At 39.6% G+C, this 27093-nt stretch overlaps 2 protein-coding genes across 2 annotated transcripts; both read left to right on the top strand.

The window, feature by feature from the left end:
• Positions 1–198: 198 nt before the first annotated feature.
• On the top strand, positions 199–12732 carry eno1b (enolase 1b, (alpha)). Its single transcript, XM_042407218.1, has 12 exons — positions 199–323; positions 5635–5729; positions 5900–5995; positions 6548–6606; positions 6721–6790; positions 7573–7706; positions 7832–8054; positions 9547–9744; positions 11203–11404; positions 11523–11631; positions 11885–11943; positions 12352–12732. Exons 2-12 carry the CDS (start codon positions 5645–5647, stop codon positions 12419–12421), a joined length of 1305 nt encoding a protein of 434 aa, XP_042263152.1. The 5' UTR covers positions 199–323; positions 5635–5644; the 3' UTR covers positions 12422–12732.
• A 2406-nt stretch (positions 12733–15138) lies between these two features.
• Positions 15139–26568, top strand: rereb (arginine-glutamic acid dipeptide (RE) repeats b). Its single transcript, XM_042406679.1, has 17 exons — positions 15139–15331; positions 17054–17102; positions 17950–18074; positions 18883–18982; positions 19089–19187; positions 19794–19874; positions 19994–20147; positions 20277–20363; positions 20525–20718; positions 20981–21142; positions 21604–21714; positions 21931–23054; positions 23504–23720; positions 23817–24519; positions 24613–24753; positions 24854–25028; positions 25537–26568. The coding sequence occupies exons 1-17, from the start codon at positions 15306–15308 to the stop codon at positions 25568–25570; spliced, it is 3582 nt and encodes a 1193-aa protein (XP_042262613.1). The 5' UTR covers positions 15139–15305; the 3' UTR covers positions 25571–26568.
• The last annotated feature ends 525 nt before the right edge of the window (positions 26569–27093 follow it).

The following is a 27093-nucleotide window of genomic DNA, read 5'->3' as shown; positions in this document are numbered from 1 at the left end:
TAAAGAAGCATCGAGTGGAAATACTCAAAGTACAAGTACCTCAAATTTGTACTTAAGTACAGTACTTGAGTAAATGTGCTTATTGTATTCACAGAAAAAACCTCTCACAGTGTACTTCACACTTTGAACTATAGACGGCAGCAACATGTAAACAAAGGCGCCAAAAATGTACGAGGAGAAGAAGAAACTCTTCCTCCTTCTTCTTCTTCTGCTTCCTCCTCTTTGAAACACGTTTCACGGTTGGCACACCGGTTTCTTTGCTCCAGCGGCACTTCACTTCACTTCACCGAGCTTGTCTTAACTTGTCTGCGGGTTGACAACAGGTCAGTCACTATAGAGTCACTGTTTGGACTGTCTCTGTTCTTACTAAGAAATATTTAATTAGTCTGTTTCCCCTGCAGGTGTAGTCTGTCATCAGTTAACGTTAGCTCCCGTTAGCCAACCGACCAAACCAGTTAATGCATATGCAATAAAAGCAATTAGTCAACATTCAAATTTATTTGTATAGCACCATCTCATACAAAGGCAGTTCAATGTGCTTTAGGCACATGGAGGAGATTACCACCTTGTGACCGCAGAGATCTGTTGAGGTTATAAATTGACAGCATGTCTGAGATGTACTGTGGAGCCAGACCAGAAAGTGCTCTGTAAACCAAAAGGAGGATTTTGAATCATATGCTGAAAACAACAGTTAGCCCGTGAAGGTTCTGGAGGACTGGAGTTAAATGATGTGATCTTTTTGTTCTGGTTAGAACTCGTGCGGCTGAGCTCTGGATAAATTGTAATCTTTAGGTTTTGTTTGGAAGACCCATGAACAGAGAGTTGCAGTAATCCAGCCTGCTCATGACAAATGCATACATGAGTTTCTCTGAGTCAGACTGGGAGAGAAAGCCTCTGATTCTGGAAATGTTTCTGAGTTGGAAAAAGGCAACCTTGGTGATGTTGTTAATATGATCCTTAAAGCTGTGTAAACCATCCATGGTTACTCCTAGGTTTTCAATCTGGTCACTTGTTTTTAGTGATCTGGACTCCAGGTACTTGCAGACAAATTGCCTTTGGGCTTTAACACCTACAACCAAAATCTCAATTTTCTTCCTGTTCAGCTGAAGGAAGTTTGCTGCCATCCAGTGGTTGATTTCTTCAAAGCAACTGACTAGGCAGTTTATGGGTTGGAAGTCATTGGAGGATAGTGAGATGAGAAGCTGCTTGTCATCAGCATAATTATGGTAGCTGATGTTATGTTTGCTGATTATGTAACTGAGGGGAAGCTTTTATAGGTTAAATAGAAGAGGACCCAGGATGGAGCCCTGTGGGACCTCATGCTCTAATTTGTGTCTGTTGGAGTGGAAATCCCCAAAGTGTGACAATGAAATCATGATTATGCAAGTAGGATTCGAACCACTGGAGGACCGTACCAGACAGACCCACCCAGTTTTTAGCCTTTCCAGAAGAATCCCATAATCCACAGTGTCGAATGCAGAGCTTAGGTCTAGCAGTATTAGGACTGAAGTTTTTGTATTGTCATTGTTGATCCTCATTTCATTAACAACTTTTAGAGGAGCAGTTTCTGTGCTATGTGATTTGCAGAAGCCAGACTGGAATTTATCATATATATTATTATCTGTAAGACAGAAGCAGTTTAGCAGTTCAGTGATCTTACTCAGGAAGGTGAGGTTGGAGATTGGCCTATAGTTGGTAATTGCATTTGGGTCCAGGTTACTATTTTTTAGAAGTGGTCTAACAGCAGCAGATACCAGTCTGGAGGGAACAGTTTACTATTGAGAAGATGTCATCTGTTAAAAAATTAAAAGCAGTTTTGGAAAAGGATGCTGGAAGTTGATCAAGGGGACTGTTAGAGGACTTAAGACGATTTATGGCATCAGTGAGATCACTGGAGTCTACAGTGGAGAAATGTTTGAGACCGTTAGCATGCTTACCTGCCAACACTCCCACTATTCTCAGGAGTCTCCCTATTTTTAACCCTTTCTCCCGCTGTGCTCCTGATTAGTAATTACTACCGATAATCTCCCGACTTCAGTTTTCCCTTTTAGTTATCACAACCTGTTTCTAGCACTGTACAGCGTGTGTGCACAGCTGCTCTCTGTGCAGGCAGTCCTTCATCCTGTCCTCTGCTGCTGATGTGATTCACTGCCTGCAGGTACTGCTGGTAGAGAGAGGAGGTACTGGGTTGTCTCAGCCAGTAACTAAGTTTACAAGAATTTGCCAACTGTTAAGATATGTGCCAAACTGAGATAAACAGTTTGGCTACAGCTTTCGTTGTGGTGTGCTGTGGTTGTGAAAAACATACTGGTGGTGGATGGGACACTGCAGGCAAAGCAGTTGAAAATATCACTTTTCTACATGTTTAGGCTTGTTGAACAGGTGGTTTGATAAAGTTGTTATTGGCTTATTAAAACTGAACACCGAATCAAATACTTACACATTCACACAAATAATAATAATAATAATAATAATAATAATAATAATAATAATAATAATAATAATAATTATTAAAGCTGCAAGCAGCGATGATCGGGCCCTCGCGTCCTTGCGTATGTTGGGGCGCAGCGCTGGTGAAGGGCTTCTGTCACGGGCATGTTGATGTCCCCAGACATGGGCTGTTTTCAGACAGTGCAAGGGGAGATAAACGTCACTTCCTCATTCACTTATTCTGCCTGCTGCTGGATCTGCTGACCACTTTTATCAAGATGGCCGACTTCCTGTAGGACTTACGATACGGCTCCAAGAGGCTTTTTTGTGCGTCTTGACATGATACATAAGCCTCCTGAATTTCTTTTTCCTAGGTTAATCTGGAAGGCGGGGCTACAATTTTGAAATTGTCAAGGGGGCGCTGTTGAGCCATATTGTCACGTCTATGCAAATGACCGATCCAGGATTTTAACTGGTGTCGCTCCAGACATGTGTGCCAAGTTTTGTGACTGTAAACCCTAAAATACAGCATCGTATTTCATGGCGAAGGATGTGTCGCCATGGCAACGGCATTTGGTCATGGGTCATGACCTGCCCAATGTAGCATCACCAAGGTCTTACATCTTAGCTGAGTCACTTTCAGATGCATTGGCCAAATTTCCTAGGAGTAATACAACAAAGAACGACGCATGATACTTCCTGTTGCCAGTAGGTGGCGATATGACTTTTGCTAAATATGAGACTGAGCATGTGTTCAGACCGGGACTCTTAACAAGCATATGAAATTTGGAAAAGATCAGACCACGTGGAGTCAAGATATAAGGCTTTGAAATTTCATGGCGAGACATCGAAATTCGCCGCGTCGCCATGGCAACATCTTTCAGCGAAAAGTCACCAACTTCATAATGTACGAACTCCAAGGTCTTGAGGCTATTCTGAGTAAATTTGAGGTGGATCCAATCACTGTGCTACCCACAGGGCGTCGGAGCGTAAAACATGTAACTTCCTGTTGCCAGTAGGTGGCACTATGACTCAGATCCAATATTGTCACATGGATGTGTTCAGGGCAGGACTCTTAATCAATCACAAAAGGTTTGGGTCTCTTGGGATCATGTATGCCGGAGTTATGGCCGTTTCAAATTTCATGGCGAAGGATCGAATTTCACCCCCCAGCCACGCCCCCTTGGCAATGACGAAAACTCACCGTTTTGATAACTTTTAATCTCCTATGTCTGTAGATGATACAGACCGAATTCCAAGTGGCTGAGGTCAAATCTCTAGGAGGAGTTCGTTAAAGTATGCAGGCTGGAAATGACCAAATCGGTGTCAAAATCGCAACTTTGACACAAAATGGTCGACTTCCTGTTGGCGTTAGGGTATGTGTCCAAGAGACTTTTTGGTGCGACTGGTCATGATACATATGCATACTGAATTTCGTTCTCCTACGACAATCTGTATCGAGGGGCTCAATTTTCCTAATTTCCTAGGGGGCGCTATCGAGCCATTTTGCCCCGCCTTTTTGCGAGACCCATAAAATATCAAATTTTTCACCACTTCTGATGTATGTGCAAAGTTTAACAACTTTTCGTGCACGTTTAGGCCCTCAAAAATGCGTTTGTTTCGGAAGAATAATAATAATAGAGAAGAATTCCTTGAATTACAATAGGGCTTCGCACCGGTAGGTGCTCGGGCCCTAATAATAATAATAAAAATAGAAAAAAATAAATAAAAATGATTAAAAGTTGAAAAACAGTTGTCAGCTAGTCATAAGCCTGAGAAAACAGAAAGGATTTAAGTTTTCTTTTAAATGTGGAAACAGTAGTAACTGATCTCAGGTCATCTGGTAGTTGGTTCTAGAGAGTAGGACCAAAGTAACTAAAAGCTTCCTCCAAAGACCTTGATCTTATTCTCAGTACAATTAGGTGACAACTACCAGATGACCTGAAGTTAAGATGTTTGTTTTTCAGCCTACTTGTTTCTGCTCCTGTATTACGTCAACTTTTTATTTATATCACTCAATATCAAAAATCACAATCTTTCCGATCTGTACAAAATACAACACCCGCTATCCTTAGACACTCAATTTGAATAAGGAAAAACTCCCTGGGAAAAAAAAAACATTTAATAGGGAAGAAATGGAAGAAACTTCAGGAAGAGTAACAGAGGAGGGATCCCTCTTCCAGGACGGAGTCCACTGTTGCAAACATTATGCTTGGTGTTGATTTAATCCAAATCTGGCTTCATTTAGAGATGGCTGGATAAATGGACCAAACATCTATTTATAAAGGGAGTGTGTGTGGGGGGTAGTTTCATTAGGAATAGCTATCGATGAGAGTTTAGCAAGGATGCTATGTTGGTTTTTGTACTAGGGTTTTATCTTTAAATCACCAGTATCACACACACATACAAGTACATGTTAACCACAGTTAAGAGTTTTTGTTCTATTAAAATTCAAATGATCCTCAACAAGTAATATAACGGAATTGTTTAGATCAGTTTGTGTTTAACCTGTTGGATTTCATGGAGTGAGTCTTCTTTGCCAGTTAGTCAGATTAGGTGTGTCTGTCTTGTCTTTAATCTGGTGTTTATTCATTTTGATCGTTGGAACAGGAATTGTTGTTTCCTTAATGGTCTTGTAGCGTGCAAGCCCAGTCTGCAGGAAGAGTCATTGTATTGGTTTGTTAGCTCGCTTGTTTATCTGGAAAAGGAGGGGATTATAGCGGATAGCATGTCATGTGGTTCATAGCAGAGTGACTTTGCTATTCCAGAAATTCTGTTGTAATCAAGGTAATGTCACAACTGTGTGCCTAAATTTAAATTCATATAGCCTACATTTTTACTGCAGCGATGCAGTGTAGCTGTAACTGCAAGCTTAACCTTGCTTTGATAGATGCAGCAATTTCTGCATCCGTACAGCCATGTGATTAATCAGATGAGAAGGCCTAATCCAATTAGGATAGTAGCATGCTTGTTAGCACTCCTAAGCTTGCAGCTAGGTCAGGATATTTTTGTGAGTAAGCCTCAAGGAGGAAAGAGTGAAAAAGAGGTACGTCAGATGTTTTTCAGTATTAGGAAAACTTTATTTTTAAACAGCTTTAAACTAGTTTTTGCATTATCCTTCTGTCTCAAACCAGAATTGTCATAGGCTACCAGTGTGTCTTTGATCGCCTGATATCAAGTCCAACTTCTCTGTCTCATCTCAAGGTCCTGCACCATGTCCATTCTCAAGATCCACGCCCGAGAGATCTTCGACTCCCGTGGAAACCCCACCGTAGAGGTTGACCTCTACACTGACAAAGGTAGGTTTAAATGTACGACTGTTGACTGTGGGATGCAGGTAAAATGAATGAATGTATGTATGTATGAATTTATGTTCACACATGCCTCAACACCAAAATTAATTCCATTAAATTCAGTGATTGTTAAATCACAACTCTGATCTCTTTCTGCTCTCATGTACATTTCTCAGGCTTGTTCAGGGCAGCTGTACCAAGTGGTGCATCTACTGGTATCTATGAAGCCTTGGAGCTCAGGGATAATGACAAGTCTCGCTACCTTGGCAAAGGTTTGTCCACCATTTTTGTTTTTCCCTTTTAATGTATGTTTTCTCAGTTTGAAGAAGAATTTATTTTAAAGGAAAATACTATATCCCCTGTTTTTCTGTCATTTTTACTCTCCATTCTCTCCCGTCCTCTTTACCAGATGTGAAAGGGTTAGTGAGTTCCCATCGCCTGTCTCTCTTGATTAACAACTAAGCGTTGTGCAATTGACAGTAGGATGATTAATTACACTGTCATAAAAAATCCAAGCGATCATTAGACGCTTTTGGCAATCGAGCAGATATGGTGTGCATGCTGAATTGTCTGTAAGGCATGCTGTCATCCCAGTATTGATGTTAAGCCTGTGGATTGGTTGATTGTGAAATAAAACTGTGTTGACATCTTAAATAGGGGTAATTAATGACGTAAAACAATAAAAATATAATCATTTACACTAGTGCATGCTTCTCCGTCTCACAAGAATAAGAGTTGCATGTGTTGCTGAATATACGGCCTTATTATATTTGCTTCGCTCATAATATTGTGAAAGACTAATCACACTAATCTCTCTGTCACAGGAGTCTCACAGGCTGTAGATCATATAAATTCAACTATTGCACCCGCACTTGTTGGCCAAGTAAGAAAATAATTCCCATTCTCCGTTTTATTTTCAAAATGTTGTACTAATAAAGATTCAGAAAGTTTTCCTCCTGCTTGTAATGCTAATGTGAATCACTTCACCTCTCCTCAGGATGTATCAGTGGTTGAGCAAGAGAAAATTGACCAGATGATGATTGACATGGACGGTACAGAGAACAAATGTAAGTGAGTCATAATTCAACCACTGTAACTTATAAATCTACAACAGTCGCACAGTGCAGTGCAGACTCCAGATTTCTGATGATGCAGTAATCTTTACTTTTTGTTTGTTTTGCCACATTTTTGCCTACAATCTGCAAGTGAAGATGCTGCTCAGTTTGATTGAGGTCAGGTGACAAACTTGACCACTTAGGAATGCTTCACTGTTTGGCCCTAAAAGCATTATTAATCTTTTTTTCCAATGAGATTTGATTGCATATGGTTGAATTTGTGGTGTTTCAAGATGTTTTTGTATACTTTCAGTTTATCTCCCTGATCCCTTATCAGCTGTGACATTATCAATGAATATTAGATCCAAGCTTAAAAAAATTACATAGATGCTTGATGGTGGCCTAGTGGTCCAGACAAGGACCTTTGTTGCATACACTCTGCCTTCCTGTCCGCCCTTTTCATGGAAAAATGCCAACATACAAAAAACAAAACAAATAGGGCTTCAACTACTGATTATTTATTTAATAATTGCTTTGTCTATAAATGTGAGAGAATAGTGAAAATACCTGTTATAATTTCCCAGTCTTATTTTGTCCCAACAACAGTTTACTGTCATGTATGACAAAGGAAAGTTTTAAATTGTCACATTTGAGAAGCTAAAAGCAACAACATTTTTGGCATATTTGCATAAAAAAATTACCAAAACGATTATAAAAATAATTTTCTGTTAATCATCTAATTGATTTATTGATGCAGCTCTACAAAACAATTTTTTTTGCTTTATTTCAAACAGCCAAATTTGGAGCAAATGCCATTCTGGGTGTGTCCTTGGCTGTTTGCAAGGCTGGTGCAGCAGAGAAAGGAGTCCCCCTGTATCGTCATATTGCTGACCTTGCAGGAAACCCAAAGGTCATCCTGCCTGTGCCGGTGAGACTTTTCTTAGCAAAGTACATGCATACATATCCTCATATTTTTTTTTCTAATTATTCAGTTCACCTGCCAATTTATTGTGAAGTCACAGCTCTCATTTCCTCTTCCTCCTCCTCCATCAGGCCTTCAATGTGATCAATGGTGGCTCTCATGCAGGCAACAAGCTTGCCATGCAGGAGTTCATGATCCTGCCCGTTGGTGCCAGCACCTTCAAAGAAGCCATGCGCATTGGAGCCGAGGTCTACCACAATCTCAAGAACGTCATCAAGAAGAAATATGGCCAGGATGCCACCAATGTGGGTGACGAAGGAGGCTTTGCACCAAACATCCTGGAGAACCAGGAAGGTAATTTCATTTAATGTCTTTTCTGAGTGGTTGGATTCAAAAGCAGGATTAGTACAGTTGTCACTTTCCTTCAAAACCACGATGTTGACCAGTTTGACCTCATTAAAAAGTAAATATGCTACAATGTAAACAGCAACCAGTGAAAACCATTACAAACACTTTGAGTTGCACAATATGATGCTTACTGTGCAACTGTAAAATAAACTTAGATTATTCAAAACGCCTTTTTTGGAGGGTTAACATACTGGTCAATGATGTAGAATGATCATGAACTAAGGCTACGTTCAGACTGCAGGCAAAAGTGGCCCAAATCTGATTTTTTTTTTTTTTTTTTTTTTGCTCATATGTGACTCAGATCTGTTTTTTTTCATGAGTTGTGAATCTGATCTGTTCAATGCTGATTTGGGCCACTTTTGTTTGGACTGCAGGCAAATCAGATTTGTTTCTCAAATCAGATCTTTAAGACAGACTGTCCACACTGTTATTTGCAAGTGATCAGGTCAGATTTGTGTGTCACGACATCACCAACCTATCAGCATGGGTTGGCAATGACGTAGGCGTCAGTAACTATGCACGCTGGTGACACAGCTTTCCGGCGCTGAATCATGAGAAATGGAGATTCATCATCCCCCCAAAGTGCCAGCAGACAATTTATTTCGACGTCTGTTAACAAATTGTTGTTCTCTGTGTTGTCCTCCACATTGTTCTGCTAGTAGCAGCGTGGATTCTGTTCAGCCGCTCAGATGCACTTCTGTCAATCTGGATTTGACGTCATCATTGTGTGTCGCATTATAAGTGATGCAAAAGACACTTTGAAATCTGATTTGAGTGTCCAGACTGAGAGGCATCTGTAGAAATCAGACTGGAATCACATTTCAAATCACCTCCAAATGTGGTTTGGATTCGATTTGCAAAAATTGCATTTCATATGTTTTTTTGCTGCCCAGACTTTCTAAAATCAGTCTGCATCAATCTGGATGTGCCAAAAAACAGATTTGGGTTGGCGGTCTGAACAAGACCTAAGTGACCATAAAAATAAAAACAAGAATAAGAACTATATGTAATGTGATACAGTAGACCTGCTAAAAATACAACTTCACTTTAAATGTTTGATTTTTGTTGAGATTTTCAGTTCTTAAATTTTGAGACTGTAGTTGGTTTCGATGTTGTATTGAACTCTATCATATTCACAGGTGTCTCATCCTCCTTGTGAAGTTAAAAATTTGAAACAATACAAATCTAAATCCTGCAATTAAAAGCACCTAAGAACAGTGAACAGTTGACTGTTAACAGTTAAAAGTTACGTTTTACAAAGATGCTATTTGTTACAGAACTGTTTTTATTGAAATCATCATAAGTAATATTCTACGTCTGGCTTTATCAAAATTAAGAGGACTGATCTTTCCGTAATAATATATTTTTTTATATCATATTTTTCGTGTTATATGTTCTGTCTTTTCTCATATTTTTCATGCAATGTTTAACCCTGCAGCTCTGGAGTTAATAAAGGACGCCATTGCCAAAGCAGGATACACAGATGAGGTTGTGATTGGCATGGATGTGGCAGCGTCTGAATTCTACAGGGAGGGAAAATACGACCTGGACTTCAAGTCTCCTGACGACCCCAGCCGTTACATCACTCCTGACGAGCTGGCTGATCTCTACAAGAGCTTTGTTAAGGATTATCCAGGTAACCTCCAGCAAAGACAATACAGCTGTCATGTGATAAGAAAGCACCAACACAGTTTAATGAAGCAAAGGGATCTGGTTGTTCTGTAACTTTATGAGGTGCCATTCTTAGCATTATTCAATTCATCCTCTAAAATTGACAGACAATTGATTGTTTGCTATTTTCAACACTAGTTTACAACATCAAACACCAGTTTCATCCTTGGAAAGCTGCCAAGAACTGCAACATTCACAAGTTGTATTTTTTCTGAAATTTATCTTCAAATAAAAGACAACAAAAGGCCTCACTTTACCAGCTCTGGCAAATATGGTTGTCAATTCCAACAGGAGCTTAAATTTTAAATGTACATTTGATCACAATAATCGTCTTTGTTCGGAGTCAAAAGAAAAACGCCGTACAGAGACAGGATTTGTCACTTCAGATTCTGAGAACATGTCAACAACATGTGTGTCATCTACATGCATGAAGTGTTTGTGCAGGTTTTATATTATGTCTTGTACAGTCATATTGTAGGTTTGTCAATTGTGGAATCTTAATTTATTGCTTCAGCAACTCTAATAACTCCTTGAAGATCTGTGCCTGTCAAAGATTTACAGAGGCACGCAAATTAATTTTCTTAAACTTCAATTGTTCTAATTATTATTGGAAGATAATGGCATAGTAACACAGGTGTCTTCTATACTGGTGAATACTGGTATAAGTGCAAATTTTCAGAGTTAAATTGAACTTTTCTAGCATTAATGTACTTTAAATAGGGGTGATTGCATTTAATTGAGTATTTTTAAATGTTCAAATGATCCTTTTTAGAATTAAAGGATAATTCTGTGTTATTACAACTTATTTGTGTAATTTTGGCAAACATTCCTATCGATGACAATAACATTAATATCGCTGAAAAAAAAGTCTGACAGGTAAGGAACACGAGCAGTCAGGCGATCATAAAGGGACACTAAAATTATGACCCAAATTGTCCGTTGTAAACATCCGTCACGTCAACTTCCTGGTTCAACTTTGATTCAAGTGACTGTACTTGCTGTAGTTGCGCATACACACAGTTTTCCTGTACAATAAAGGGTTGTACAGACATTTCAGGTGTGCTGACTTTGTTTTACCTTGAAATAAAGTGGTTTATATATTGTTTATCTAAAGCGATCTGATTTTCTAATTATTCATGTTTCTTGCCCCGTTAAACTTGTCCAGATCTCAGAAATTATTTTAGTAAATAAAATGTCAATAAACTGATAGACAGTAAGGCCAAAACTACAGAAGTATATGATAAATTAATCTTCAAACTTTGATTAAAAGCTGGGATTTGTTCCTTTAGTAGCTGTTTGTTTGGATCCTTTTATGGAAGCACAGCTGAATGTGATTATAAAAACTTCAAGTTGTTGTTAATAATCTGTTAAACTGTCCAGAAAGGAGTCTCTGCATTTTAGAAACACATATTGTCATTCACAGTGGTCTCCATTGAGGATCCTTTCGACCAGGATGACTGGGCGGCCTGGACCAACTTCACTGGAAGCACAGACATCCAGGTTGTTGGAGATGATCTTACAGTGACCAACCCTAATCGCATCACCAAGGCGGTGGAGGAGTCCGCCTGCAACTGTCTGCTGCTTAAAGTCAACCAGATTGGCACGGTCACTGAGTCCATGCGAGCGTAGGTCAAATTACTATATATCTACTCTATGTATGAATGTAAAATTTACCAAGCAGTGACCTGGATTGTCTAGATGGAATCAATGACCTGTTATCTAAATGTCTCTCCCTGCCTCCAGGTGTAAGATGGCCCAGGAGAGCGGCTGGGGCGTGATGGTCAGCCATCGCTCTGGTGAAACTGAGGACACCTTCATTGCAGATTTGGTGGTCGGCCTCTGCACTGGACAGGTAAAATCAGATAATATCAACATTTATTGCGTGACTGCATCTTTTGAGAATATATTAAATTGCCCCTATATGTGTGAAATTATGGGGATATTATACTGACTTTATAAACTACTTTAAGAAAAACCTTCAGTGAATAAAAGTCACCTGTTACTAAAAGCTAAAATGCAATGACGGGTATTATCTTGAACAAAGAAAATAGCTAAGATACCTGTGGTTGAAATTACTTTACACAATGTTTTTCACACACTTTCAGATTAAGACCGGGGCTCCCTGTCGCTCTGAGCGTTTGGCCAAATACAACCAGATTCTTAGGTGAGTCTCATTCTGATACAATTTGAGGAATTTTATCACGATTCTGTCGTTTTTTTTTTTTAATATAAAAATGTGACCTTGTATGTATTAATGTTTATTTTGTGAAATAAGATACCACCAATAACTTCCTGCTAAACTACAACTACATACTAGTTCTGTATCAATTAAAAATTAAATGATCTTAAATTATATTGTTTATTGTTTTTGGTCGGTACAGAAATCTGATTTTTGCATCATTTCAATATTTTTAAACAGCATTGTAACTCTACTGTGACTCATATCTTTGGTGGGCTTCAGTAACACCAAGTTGGGGTTTTATATGAAACCAGTAACATAATTTAATGCTTGTTGTAAAAATAACAGAGGAAGTTAACTTTTGATTTGTTTTTTGTTTATTTTTAAATGTAGAATTGAAGAGGAGCTGGGTGACGAGGCTTGTTTCGCTGGAAAGAACTTCAGAAAGCCGTTGATAGAGTGAACGAGTAAATCATTTACTTCACATAGGCATGAAATGTATAACAACACATTGAGTAACAATGAAAAACACTGTAGAGCGATAACGGTTAATGTAGAACTACTGACATACTAATGGTGGTAATGAATTTATAGAAAGTTGTTGGAATTGTGACTCTTTCAATCAAATTTTCTAGTGTATTCTGTTTTTCTAATGTGGAGTAAATTATAGACCTGATTATAACTTGAGTAATATTTATTTACAACATAAATTAATGATCACAAATGCTGCACTTGGAGACACAACTAATAATAAAAAAAAAGTTTTCTTTTTGACAGGTTGTATTGTGATTATTTTTCACTGTTTCATTTTCCTCTGCACTCCTGTGTGTGTTTGGTGTTTGTGTTGCGTGCAGTGAGTGACCTGGAGCGTCATAAAGCCTCCCAGAATATGGAAAAAGATTCATAAGTGAAGTATCCTGAACTGCACATGTGTAATAGGTGAATAGAGATGGTTCCAGAAACTTGGACCAGAGATTCCTTCTGCTTAGAAATGTTGAACTGCTCATCTCAGATTGACTTTTTTCTTCTGGTCTTGCCCTGTTTTTTCATATAAGTCAAATTCAGTGCAGTTTTGTTTGCTCTTCTTTAAACAGTCATAATTCATAAGTCTTTGCACCATTGTATTTCTTAAATCATAAACCCTTTCCTGCAAATTATTTGATTTTTGAAGGTACATTTTTCTTAAATTCTCTCATTAATGCTTTTTCATGCACACACAAAGACTCATTTGCATAATTTAAAAGTCCACAAGGTTAAATTTGTCATTCTCGCAATATACAATACTCAGTATACAGGGAAATTAAATTGTGTTCCTTCAGTGCCACTGTGAACACATTAACAGATACAGTAAAAAACAACAACAAACAAGTAAAAAGACATAGTGTAAGTAGCATTGAGTGAAGTGCAATGAATGAAAAGTGTCGTCACATGTAAGGATATGCCTTGTTTCAATAAAAACAATAAAATGTTCTAGTGATCAAAAAAATGTACATAAAAATAATAATAATGGCTGCAATAGTAAATAAAGACAATATAAAACTGGCAACAGGAAGGGTGCTGTTTTGCAGCATTGTATACACAGCGTAGTTGCTTTGTGTGTGAGAGAGACAAACAGGAAGAGATAATTTACCGTAAATTTGAAAATGGGACAAGAGGGAGGGGGATCTGCTTGCTGTACTTGGGTTCAAGCTGTTTGTGTCATGATGCACTCAGTACAGGTTTGTGCAGTATAATATCTTTTCTGTTTAAAACTACCCTTAGTTAAAGTTGTTTATAAAAACATTTTGGTTCAGTTGCTCTGTAGCTCTTCCAGCAGATCAGACAAACCAGATCAACACCAAAGGGATTTTTCCACAACCTGGCAACCAAGGAGCTGCTTTCTTAATGGCCTAAAACTATAAAGTAAATTAAAAATTGTAAATTTTATCTATGTTTATTTTATTTATCAAAAATGTAGTTGTGCATATTGTTACTTCACTTGGATGTTTGAGCGTTACTGTGCAGAATGATGTATGTTTGACACACCCATTGACACATTTATCAGCTGAGGGGAGAAAATGAAAAATATTTCCTGAGTCATAGACTGTATTTTTTTTTAATGAGGAAGAAGAATTAGATGTTATTTTTAACAAGGGCATACCAATTATTAAACAAACCACAGTATTTTTTATTAAAATATGGGTATCTTAAACCGCTAATAAAGCCATAAAATACAACTTAAAATGCTTTATGATCAAGATAAGTCTTTATTGATTCCCAGAGGGGAGATTTGCATGTTACAGCAATGCAGGAAACAAGGAAAACTGATAAGAACTATGAATAATAAACATTACACATTACAATAGATATATGTATATATATGTTATATAGGTGAAGTAATAAATGCAAATTATATATGCAGTAGTGTTATCTACATATATACAGTATATATACAGTAACAGTCAAAAGTCTGGACACCCCCCCCCCCCCCCACTCAGTTGATAATAATAATAATAATAATAATAATAATAATAATAATAATAATACATTTGTACTTTTCATTCATAGTGAAACTCAAAGTGCAGCATTAATAACATACAACACACAACATAAAGAAAAGGGTTAAGATGAAAAAGCTGAATAGAAAGGTTTTGTTTTGTTTTTTAAAAAAAAGGTAACTTGAATGATTATGATGACATTATTATCATTATTATTATTATTATTATTATTATTATTATTATTATTATTATTATTATTGCTATAAAAATCACAGTAGCATGGCTGCATATTGTGAGATAAGCTGCGCACAAATATTTCAAGATTTTTTATTCAAAGCTTGTAAATGAAGATGTTTTTCAAATATATTTGTCTCTATTTGCGTATTAATACAATATTATTTACCTGTAAAAATCTACCTGTATTTACCAACAGGACTGTTTGTGGTTAATACAACTGCTTACATAATCACGTTGAGTCTGATGTGTTGTTTGATTCATGGACGCCTGTTTACAGCAGCTGCAGCAGCAGCTGATGATGATGATGATGAGGAGGAGGAGGAGGAGGAGGATGATGATGATGATGATGATGATGATGATGATGAGCAGACCCGCCGCCTGCTGCTGCAGCTGCTGCTGATCCGCGGCACATGCTCAGTTATGTACACCCAGACAACTTTGAAGGCTTAGCTGTGGCTGCTGAGGTCATTGCACTGGGAGAGAGCGAGAGAGAAAAAAAAAACAGACTGACTCCCTCCACTACACCGCCTCCATTTTGAATAGCCATGTAATAGGGGCTTCGCACAGTTTGTGTGTGTGTGTCGCCCACTGCGCTGCGGAGTGTCAACAAGCCACATCCAAACATCCCTCGACATGGACGACCTGTTCAGTCCGCGGAGGTAACTTGATTATTAACTCACCGTCTTCATTTGTATTGAGGTTGTTGTTCATTTAATGTGTGTTTTTACTGTTTTTTGTATTCTTTTCGTAGTGCTACTTTGCGAGGCGTTTGTGTGAAATAGTCGGAGTGTCAGTGGTCACGAAGTTCGCTGTCTGGCTAACAAGCTAGCCCCCAATAACAGCGTTAATGTTGCTGTGTCGTTAGCAGCTAGCCAGCTACTGTTAGCTAAACGGCTTTTCTGTGGCGAACTGTAATTTATACAGGAGGCATATAAATGATGTGGGTTAACGCTATGCATCGTTTGCAAACATGTTTAGTGGATCGGCTGTTAATTCCTCCGGGCTTGACGTGTATATTTACATGGCTCCCTCTGTATGTATGTATGTATGTATGTGCTGCATGCTAACGTTGATATTTATTATCGATCACATACTGTACTTTTTGCTCGCGTTAACTGTGTGGCGGAGTCTGCCGGCGACTGTCAACCTGTGAATATCTCTAAAGTAGCACACACTGTTCTTGTAATGGTGACCGTAAAAAATTAGCAGCTCCTGTGTGATTGATTGACAGTCTTTTGCGGTAGCTAGCGTCGGATTTCATTCATGTAATATAAGGAAACGTCGCGGGTCACAGCTGAGATTGGTTCCCACAGATGGAGGGGCGGGATGTTTTTCTGCTGCTGAAATCACTGTTAAGTGGGAGGGAAGACACTCTGACTACAGCTGAAGTTACCCACATATCGATCATACCTCTGTGGACATACTGTACTGGGTCTGCAAGGATTAGTCGATTAGTTGCCAGCTGTTAAATTAATGGCCAACTATTCTGATAATCGATTTAATGTTTGGAGTCATTTTATAAGATAAAAATGTCAAAAAATTCTCTGATTCCAGCTTCACCAATGTGAATATTTCCTGGTTTCTTTAATCATCTATGACAGTAAACTGAATATCTTTGGGTTGTGGATAAATAAGACACTTGAGGACGTCATTTTGGACTTTTGGAAATAGTGATCAACATTTTTAACCATTTTCTGACATTTGGACCTGAGCTATATTACTCACATTTAAACACTTACACATGTTGATCATGTGCAACCGTTCGTACTGGCACTGACTGTATTATATCTCAACCACTGTGACTGTTTATTAGTCATCTTACCGCTCGTCATGTGCGTTACTGGAATTATTTATCAGCCACTGTGACTGTTCCTTTATTTATTTCACCCCCTTCACTTAACTATAATCTGTTCAATGTAATATTTCTCCAAACTGCTGCACTACTAGCTCCACTTGCTCCCAGTATTTTATTTTTTTTATTCTGTGTATATACAGTATCTCGTTCTTCTCTATTTTATATTTTTTGTATCTTATACTGTATAGTGTCTATATTTTTTAGTTTTTTATTCTTAATTAGGCATCTACAGGCTTGCTCCAAACGACATTTCATTGTACTTTTACAGTGACAATAAAGTATCTTTATATTATCTTTTATGGACCAAACAACTAATCAATTAATCGAAAAAATAATCAACAGGTCAATCGATAATGAAAATAATCATTAGTTGCAGCCTTATACTGTACAGTGTTAATTACCTGGAAATTAACAGCTTATATGTTGGTGTCAGTGGCAAGACTTTTATAGGTAGCTGTGATTATTAGGGCTAATAAAAAGTGTAATGCTACTGATCATCTTGAGGTGTTTTTCTTTTTCATTTCAGGAGCCTGAACAGCACACAAGGCGAGATCAGAGTGGGACCAAGTCATCAGGTACAACCTGCAAGAACTGAACAATAATTCATAATAATATGTATCCTGTTTACAGTCCGCAGAACCGGTTTCAGCTGTATATCGACATTCCTTGTATTTATTTGTGAGGGTTGTTGTGTTGTTATTTTGTGTAAGTACACTGAGAGCCACTAAACCAGAGTCAAATTCCTTGTATGCGTAAACATACTTGGCAAATAAAGATGATTCTGATAATTTGCGTCATATTATAACATAGTAAAACATTAAAATAATTAATGCATCATTATATTTTTATGTCTAAAAGTCAAACCTATTTTGGGCGAAGAAATATCTTTGAAAACCTCAAACTTTGGAGGAAGATTATTGTAAAGAAACCAAACAGTTTGTGTCACTGGAAGCTTTTGGCTTGTTTGCCTTAATAGTATAATAGTTTAATTATATAATAGTATAATAATAGAGTCTAACGGCTTAATAATTATAAATTGATCAGACCTGTCAGTGCAGTGTGTTTTAGTGCTGGCATGACATACAGTATGGATGTTAGTATGTTTCTGTCATGGAATATATTAAATGTATTGAAAAGTACGTTTTTAGATAATAAATTCGAACATCAGCAAAATCCATGTTATGATAATGAAATCCATCATCCTCAGTTACTTTAATACAAATTCTAGTAGTCAATTTAATCATTCTTAAAATGTAAATCATTTTTTTGTTTTAGTTTTGAAAATATTGTCCCTTGAATTTTTAGGTTTGTAATTGTACCTTTTATCAAAAATAAATCTGAGCAGGGCACACAGTTTGTTGTTTGCTTAGAGCGTCTAATAAGTGTTTACTAGATTTTATCTCTTCTTTGGTTTTTCTGCAGGCGAAGCTTCCAGAGTTGCAGCCGCGGCCTACGCCTGGCTTACAGACTCAGACAGAGAGTGAGGAGCTGATGTGGACGCCCGGGGTCAATGACTGTGACCTTCTCATGTACCTCAGAGCTGCCAGGTCAGTGATTATTAGCCGCACTTGGGTCAGCTTAGAAGGTAAACTTTGACAGAATTAAGCCATATAAGCCCTCACTATATAACCTGGATGTGTCTGTTTATAGCATTTCTGCAACTGTGAGGAAATAAGTTGTTGCTACTAAACAAACCCTACATTACTATATATTAAAACTGTTGTATATTAATAACAAAAAAGAACCAGTTCTTCTGACTGGCTTTTTGACACCATCATGGTCAAAATGGAGTTAAAATGGGGAAGTACACGCAAAACAAAACCAGTCTTAGTCTGGACATGTGAATGCCAGTTTGTTTAAGCTTCCTTGTTAAATCAACGTACGCATGATTCATGTCTCATGTGTGCTTCTCTATTTGTGCTTCTTGCACCAGACTACATTAAAATAACCAAAGATTAAGGTGAATTAAACTGAGAAAGAAGTTTTGAGAGAAATATTCATCCACACTGGATTTAGTTTATCCTTAACTGTCAAACTATTGCTCAAGTTGCTTAACCTGAATGGAGGAGTGGTGGTGGATGTATTTATTCAGGTCTTAAAACACATTGTTCTATTATCAGCATTCGTGTTCATTAAAAACAGCTGAGTAAATGCTTCCAGTGAGACAAGTGTCAAGTTGAAATTCTGTTAAGCAACTTGGTTATTATCTACTTTCTCCATTTACCTGATTTCTTAATCTGGTTTTTATCGGGGGAATAGGAATCACACAGAAAATTAAACAGTGAAAGTGTAAAAATGCACTTTTTAATATTAATTTCACATAACATCAGAAATCTGTTTTGTCTATTTTTCAAGGAGCATGGCAGCGTTTGCAGGGATGTGTGATGGTGGATCCACAGAGGACGGATGTTTAGCAGCCTCCCGTGATGATACCACACTTAATGCACTCAACATGGTGCGGAGCGCTAGAATTATACTGAACATTATCCATTTGAATCAAGGAATATTAATTATTGTGTTTCAAATGAACAAACAGCTTTGTTTTTTTTTCTGAATTCTAGCTACACGCGAGTCATTATGATGCAGCAAAAGCTCTCCAGCGTCTGGTTAAGAAGCCTCTGCCAAAGCTTATTGAGAAATGCTGGTCGGAGGATGATGTGGTGAGGCTCCTTTTGCTAGTAACACAGCACTGAAGGTCAGTGCTGATGGTTTCTTAGTCCTTATCAGTTTGTGTGTAGGTGGATAAAACCCTTGAAGATGACACTGCTTTAAGGTTGTTTTAAGTATTTTAGATATGAGTTTGAAAGTTCACTCTTGACCTTGGAAATTACAGTTTACAAACTAAACTCACTACAAGATTGTTCAGTAGCTGTTTTTCCTCAGAAAGTTGCTGAGTTGTCATGGAATCATGATTTTAAATATATCTTGTTGAACAGTCTCGGCAGTGTAAAATGTACTTTTTCTGATCAGAACTTGGCAGTTTACTTACCTTCTTTTGATAAGTCCATAGTTGTTTCATGACCTCTCTGCTGCTCAGTAGTCGAACCCCTCACCGGGTAAAACGCTGTAATTCTAAAACTGTGTTTTGTAACTATGTCAGTTTTAAACAGCAGATCAGCGAAGACTATTTCAATTACAATGATAACTTCAAATATATCTTAAATAAAAGCAACTTTGAATCATAACATTAATTGTACTGGAGCCTTTTGTTTCCCAACTTATCATCATTTGATTTTATCCTCCCCGACCTCCTTTTTTTCCCGCAGAAACGCTTCATCAAAGGCCTCAGACAGTATGGAAAGAATTTCTTCCGGATTCGGAAAGACTTTCTGCCCAGCAAAAAGACTGTAATCAAACACTTTGTTTTTGCTTTCAGAAAAAATATTTCATGCATGCAGAAATTCAATATTGTTGTTCATTTTAATGAAAAACATGACTCACTAAAAATCTGTGTTCTTATCGTCAGGGAGAGCTGATCACTTTCTATTACCACTGGAAGAAAACTCCTGAGGCTGCAGGAACGAGAGCTTATCGACAGCAACGCCGACAGCCGTCCTCTCGTAAGGCAAAGACTCGCTCTGCAGCGGCTCCTGTGAGCACCCCGCCCCGAAATTATTCAGGTAAGCGCTTCTTAATGTTCGTCAGATATGTGTTGCCGTCCCTGTTCATGAAAGTGAATTTTGTTCACGGTTGTGTGTGGCAGTCCTTCAAGTTGGTGTTTGTCTAAGTTGATCTTTTCATCTTTGCAGTGGATGCAAGTTCTGCCAGTGAGGATGATCTTGATAGTGAAGACAGCGAGCAGGAAATCAAGAGCTGCAGCCACTGTGGTACAACAAGTAAGCTTAATCTTTAGTTTGGGAAGAGTTAAGTATTTTATTCAACACAATTCATTTACAGATTGCTTATAAAGAGTTTAGGCCCTGAGAGAAATGCTTGATTGAATAGGGCTTTAAAAGACGTGTGACACTTGTACCTAAAGCTGTTTTTCTTTTAACAGGTTCTAAGGATTGGCACCAAGGAGGGAGAGATAACCACTTGCTGTGCACGTCCTGCCGCACATACGAAAACAAACACGGTTGTCTGCCACCAGCTCAGAAGTCTGCAGGCGCTCCATTCATGTTTAAACCTGTCAAAGAGGAAGAAGAGGTGAACAGCAAGCATGGCATGAGGACACGACGGAGCAGAGCACCGGTAAGCCTAAGGCGGGCACCTCTTCTAGTGGAGACGCATCAGTCATCTTAATTGCTAGCAATGAAGATTTACAAGGAGATGGTCATGCAAAAATCTCATTTTATAGTCAAAATAACATTTTGATAATAAATTTTACTGCCTTATTGAATCTAACAAAGTTAATATAATAAGGAGAATAAGGAGAACATTTAATTTCTGTTAAGCAATAATACGTCTTTCTTGCTTGCATTTTAATCATATTAACTCGTGACTATTTTTAAAGCAGCTGTCATCTTTAAGAAGTGGCCACAGGAGGCTCACAGGCTCCCCAACCAGTGAGGATCAGCAGTCCAGCAGCCAGACCTCCCCGAGTGGAGCGACTTCTCATTCTTTGAGAACGTCTTCCACAGACAGTAAGAACGACTCCACGAAGAAGACAAACAAGGTACGTATACACATACAACAGATATAGGACGTACTCTACACATCACCTGTACCTGTATGACATGTTTAACATGTTGCAGTTAGTTACATAAAAGCAATGATGATGCCAGACAGGAGATGTTGACATTGTAGCGAAGACAAAGACAACAGAACTGATCTCAAGAGTTGCACAACAAGCTCACAATTAATTACAGGGTGTACAGTTTTCTGATATGTGTACAATTTTGTGGGCTGGAGTCACTTTAATGAAACAGTATTTTCTATTTTTAAGACATTGTGTACTGTATTTGTGTTTCTAACTGACTTTATATCATGCACAGTGTGTCACATGAGGACATATGTGATACAGCTTTTACCAAAACAAATTATTTAACATATTAGGTTAGGCATTTGGATATCTCAGTCATCATGATCTTGTGTAACTAATACAGCTGATGTGAAAATATTATGCTGTGTCTACAGAAGATGAAAGACGAGGTTGCGTCACCAAAGACAACAAAACGTGTGAGGGAGAGTCCTGCTCAGGAGCCGGACGAGCCTGAAAAAGTTACACCTAAAAGGGCAAAGACACAGGTGCGAGAGCAGCAGCAAAACACTGTGTGTATTTCTATGGCAAATACCACATGAATACCATTTTGCATTTTGTTCTGTTGCACTAAGACATGTAAGATATCATATATCAGTCTTTAATTGTCTGATGAAAAGCTGCTTTTTGGCTCATTTCAAATAATAATGTGTTCGTACTGAAAGATACAAATTAACGTGATCCAGTTTTTTGTGTTCCTCCAGGATCCTCAGGGCTCCCGGTCAGAGGTAGAGGCCGAGGTAGAGGAGGAAAGCTCTTCAGAAAGCCGCAGTGCTCAGGATGACGGCAGCAGTGACACCAAAGACATCGATCAGGACAACCGCAGCTCCTCCCCCAGCATTCCCAGCCCTCAGCAGGGCAACGAGAGCGACTCTGACTCGTCTGCTCAGCCGAACGGCGTCCCGTCAGAGCCGGTCGCCCCGGCCGCTGTCCTGGCTGACACACCGGTCGTGCAGGCCCTCCCCTCTCAGGGCCCTCCCGTCACTCCCCAGCCACCGCAAAGCACCCCCTCTGCTGATCCTGCTCAGAGCCCCCCTCCTCCCTCTCCAGACGCCCCTCAGTCAGCCGCTGGTCAGTCATCTGCCGTAGTGGGTCCAAACAGCCGACCACAGCCCACCTCCCTCTCTCTCTCGGGTCCACCACCTCTCCCATCGGCATTGGGTCAGGATTCTCCTCTCTCGCCGGCATTTCAGGTCCCACCTGCTCTTAGCTCTGTGTCTTCACAGCCTCAGGCCCCCCAGCGACCCCCACCCTTCTTTAGGGAATCGCAGCTCCCCCAGCCTCCTCTCTCTGGCCCACAAATCAAGCCTCCTCCCACCACCCCAATTCCACCTTCACACAAACAGATGCCACACCAGTCTGCTACACCTTTCCCCCAGATGCCCTCCAATCTCCCCCCTCCACCTGCTCTGAAGCCCCTCAATTCTCTGCCCAACCAGCATCCCCCAGGTGCGCCCCCTCCCCCTCTTCAGCTCATGCAACAGCCTTTACCAATGCAGTCACTTCCCACCCAACTTCCAGTGATCTTTCATGTGCAGACCCACCCTGGAAAGAACACAAGTTCTTCTAACCCTTCTGGTCCATCCTCGCACCCCCTCACCTCTGTAACATCATCCACTGTTGGCACCGCCCCAAGCCTCCAGTCGTCTTTTCCGCCTCTTCCTCTGAGGCCGTCACCGAGCGCCACTGCAGGAGGGTCACAAATTCAGATTAAAGAAGAGCCTCTGGATGAGGTGGAAGAAGCTGAAAGCCCGCCGTCTCCACCACGCAGCCCCTCGCCGGAGCCCACCATCAGCAACATAGCAAGCCATGCCAGCCAGTCAGCACGGTAAATCTCAGTCTCACAAACATTATCTTGTGGAAAATTCCCAAAAAGAAGTTCACTCCTCTTGTAAAAATAGTTTTGACACTCTTATGTACTGTTGTAAAAGCAGCTTTGTTGTAAAGCCAGCTCTTGGAGAGTTAATTAGTTGCCAAATGTCAGCAGTAAAGTCAGTGTCTGAAATGTTTTATATAATGTTTTATAACTGAACAAAACTAGAAATATAAAACTCAGGTTTAAGTGGCGTCACATTCATCAAAATGTAATTAAAAATCAGGGACAGATAAAGATTAAAAGACATTAGTGTCGTGCAGCGTTCAGTAAATGTACGTCTCATCCTACTGCATATATACAGTATAGTGCCAAAAGCACCGCAGCCTTTTCATGAATCATGTTGTGATTTGTGTGAATGAAATTGATAATACTAATAAATACTCATCTGTCATTACCTTCAGGTTTATTAAACACTTGGATCGTGGTTACAACTCCTGTGCCAGAACAGACCTGTTCTTCACTCCACTTTCATCCTCCAAGCTGGCCAAGAAAAGGGAGGAGGCTGTGGAGAAATCCAGAAGAGAGGCTGAGCTCAGCGCTCGGCAAGAACGTGAAAGGGAGAAGGACCGAGAAAGAGAGCGAGAACGAGAGCGAGAAAGAGAGGCCGACAGAAACGCAGTGAGTGCAACATTCATTTCATTCCTGTTTTTTTAAGCATCTTCTCTGTTACACAGAACATGTATGAGTTATCTCACACACCGTCTTTGTTTACAGAGAGCCTCCAGCTCCTCCCACGACAGTCGCATGAGTGAGGTTCAGATAACGGCTCAAACCCACGGACGCCCCTCCTTTGAGCAGCCGCCTACCACTGTAGCCGCTGTGCCCCCCTACATTGGCCCTGATACACCTGCCCTACGCACCTTGAGTGAATACGCCCGCCCCCATGTCATGTCCCCCACTAACCGCAACCACCCTTTCTACGTGTCACTGAGTCCCGGGGACCCATTGCTGGCCTACCACATGCCCGGCCTGTACAGCGCTGAGCCCAGCCTCAGAGAGCGCGAGCTGAGGAACCTCCGAGAGAGGGAGCTCCGCGAGAGGATGAAGCCTGGCTACGAGGTCAAACCCCCAGATCTGGAAACCTTACATCCCTCGGCCAACCCCATGGAGCACTTTGCCAGACACGGAGCGCTGGCTCTTCCCCACATACCCGGGCCTCCGCACCCCTTCGCACAATTCCATCCTGGGCTGAACCATCTGGAGCGGGAGAGGATGGCGCTGGCGGGACCTCAACTGCGCCCGGAGCTGAGTTACGCCGAGCGACTAACCGCAGAGAGGCTTCACGCAGAGAGGATGGCCTCCGTGGCGACGGACCCCGCTGCCAGGCTGCAGATGCTCAACGTGACGCCGCATCATCACCAGCACTCTCACATTCACTCTCACCTCCACCTGCACCAACAGGATCCCCTCGGTCAAGGTGAGGCTGGACGTATTGACTTTGAGAAGTCAGCAGTGATGCATCAGGTGGTGTGAAGTTCACATTTACTGTATTTCCTGTTTTCTCATACAGGTTCAAGCCCTCATCCGCTAGTGGACCCCCTGGCTCCAGGACCACGTTTGGCCCGGTTCCCCTTCCCTGGTGGCCCGATCCCCAACCCTTTACTCAGTGATCTTCCTCATGATCATGAGATGCTGCGCCACCCTTTGTTTGGTACGTATGTAAACTTCAAATGTACATACAGCCCGTGACTCGACTGTGTTCTGTGTTCAGCTCGTCCAACCTTGTATTTTTATATTTGTGGTCTCTATAGGAGCTGCATATCCAAGAGAGCTGCAGGGTCCAATTCCTCAGATGTCTGCCGCACATCAGCTGCAGGCCATGCATGCTCAGTCTGCAGAGCTGCAGAGGATGGCGATGGAGCAGCAGTGGCTTCATGGGCATCACCTGCATGGAGGCCCTCTACCCAGTCAGGAAGATTATTACAGGTGAGGTCTTTGAATGTTGGAAAAGTGTGGTTTTAGAGTTAATTATCTATAAGTAGGGCTGACTACTTGAGGAACTTGAGTAATTTAGGTAAAAAAAAAATCTTTAAAGGGGACAATTTCTTTGATCATGGAGCTGTAGAACAACACACCAGCACAGAAGCAGTAATCACAATTGCAACACTAGCTGATACTGTGTATTGACACAAGTCAAAAATAAACATCATATCCGAAAAAATAAATAATATCATAGAAAAATAAATAAATAAAATCTGTTTAATTATAAAGAGATCTGGACTATATTTGTCATATTTACTCTAATTTCCTTTGCTACTGAGTGATTAAAATTACACATTATTTCTATAGCGGCTGTTAGTTTTTGCATGATCCCTCCACTATGGAGCCAAAATGACCAACATCAGTGCACATCGCTCAGTCAAACACGCGTAAAATGTGTTTCACAGCCAACTGCACAGAGTGTTCACCAACATTTGTTTCTGTTTTTCTGCAGCCGTCTGAAGAAAGAAGGTGACAAGCCATCGTGAGTCGCAGGTGGTGCATGCCCTGAAACCCTATACTCATACCCAGTAGAATACCTTTCGAGACTGTAAGAGAATATTTGTGTGTCAATTTTTGTTTTAATATATTTTAGAAAAAAATCTTTGTGTATCTTTATGTGCATTCCTTGTTCAGCACTTAATGGGACTGTCAAAGTCTGTCTGAGATTTTCATATCACTCAAGACTTTATACGAGTTTTATTATCAAAATAATGAACAATCTCACAGGTTCATGTGAGATTTAAAGCGTCAGATTTTCTCTAACAAACTGTAAAACTGTTTCATATGCGGTGGTATAAATTTGCTAAAAATACAGCTCTTAGAAAGGATATGAAAACAGACTGACTTTGGTGTTAAGTTTAAATATTCCTATGACTTCTAAATGATTTCCTTGTACAGAATGACATTTAAAATCCGTGTTTGAATGATTGTAACGACCTAGCATGACTCAGTCTTCAGTTTTCACCACACTAGAGTAGCAAGTTGCATTGTCGTGTTTAGACTTTGAAAGCATAGTAGAGGTTGGTTTTACTCTAAAATCTGCTAAATATTTGTCTAAATCCTAAAGTTTTATATATCAAGATATCTTTTCACAGTATAACCTAAGCTTTTATTCGCTCATTTTTGAGACTGTAAATATTACATGTTCACAATATTCTATATGAATGAGTACTATTGATAGAGCAGTAGATGTGAACATCTGACCCTCGATTTAGCACGATAGCAGTAAACCATAAGCTAAAACAGTATATAGTATTATAAGGTGAGATAATTATTAATTGGATCATGATCTGTTGCTACAGACAGAAAGTTTTATTAGAACAATGTATTTACATCTTTTTGATGAGAATAACTGAATTGGAGAGAAACTAAATCTTAATGGAATTTTAAAAACAACTGCCTCGAAATTCAATATTTATGTGACAATATGAAAGTGTATCCATTGCATATTTATTTCAATAAATATTTCTGCAATGACACCTTATTTTCTTTGCACTTGGAGTTATTTTGTGCAGAAAGGAAACACAGCCTGTGGTGTATACTGTGGGGAAATACCAGTATAGTTTCTGCTGGTGCTGTTGTATCCTGTACCCATTCACTTAGACAGAGAGTAGAGTGGTGTAATCATTGATTTTTTATTTTTTTTTTTTATTGCACAAAATCTGTCGTTTATGTAAAATCATATGTACTCAGTCTTGTTTGGCAAGAGGTAAGAAATATCCTGTGAACAATTGTTTGCTTGTAGATTTTTCACAACATTGTTTGACAGTTGCAGAGACAGCAGCAGATCACTTAGGGGCAATATGTAAAAGCATTTGAGACAGCAACAACTAAAGGAAATGTCAGCAGGTTATGTATGTAGTCAAAGCTACTAATGAGAAATCATTTTAGCGTACGTTTTGTTCCACTACAGGATGTGGCAGATGTGTTTTTGCATCACAGCAGATCCTGCACTGATCATGTCACCAGATAGTATTTTAGACCACAAGGTGACCTGAGATGAATCTAA

Source organism: Thunnus maccoyii, chromosome 3 (assembly GCF_910596095.1).
Source record: "Thunnus maccoyii chromosome 3, fThuMac1.1, whole genome shotgun sequence".
In the NCBI taxonomy this organism is placed as follows: Eukaryota; Metazoa; Chordata; class Actinopteri; order Scombriformes; family Scombridae; genus Thunnus; species Thunnus maccoyii.
Note: the sequence above shows the minus strand (reverse complement) of the source record. Positions and strands in the feature narration are given on the sequence as shown.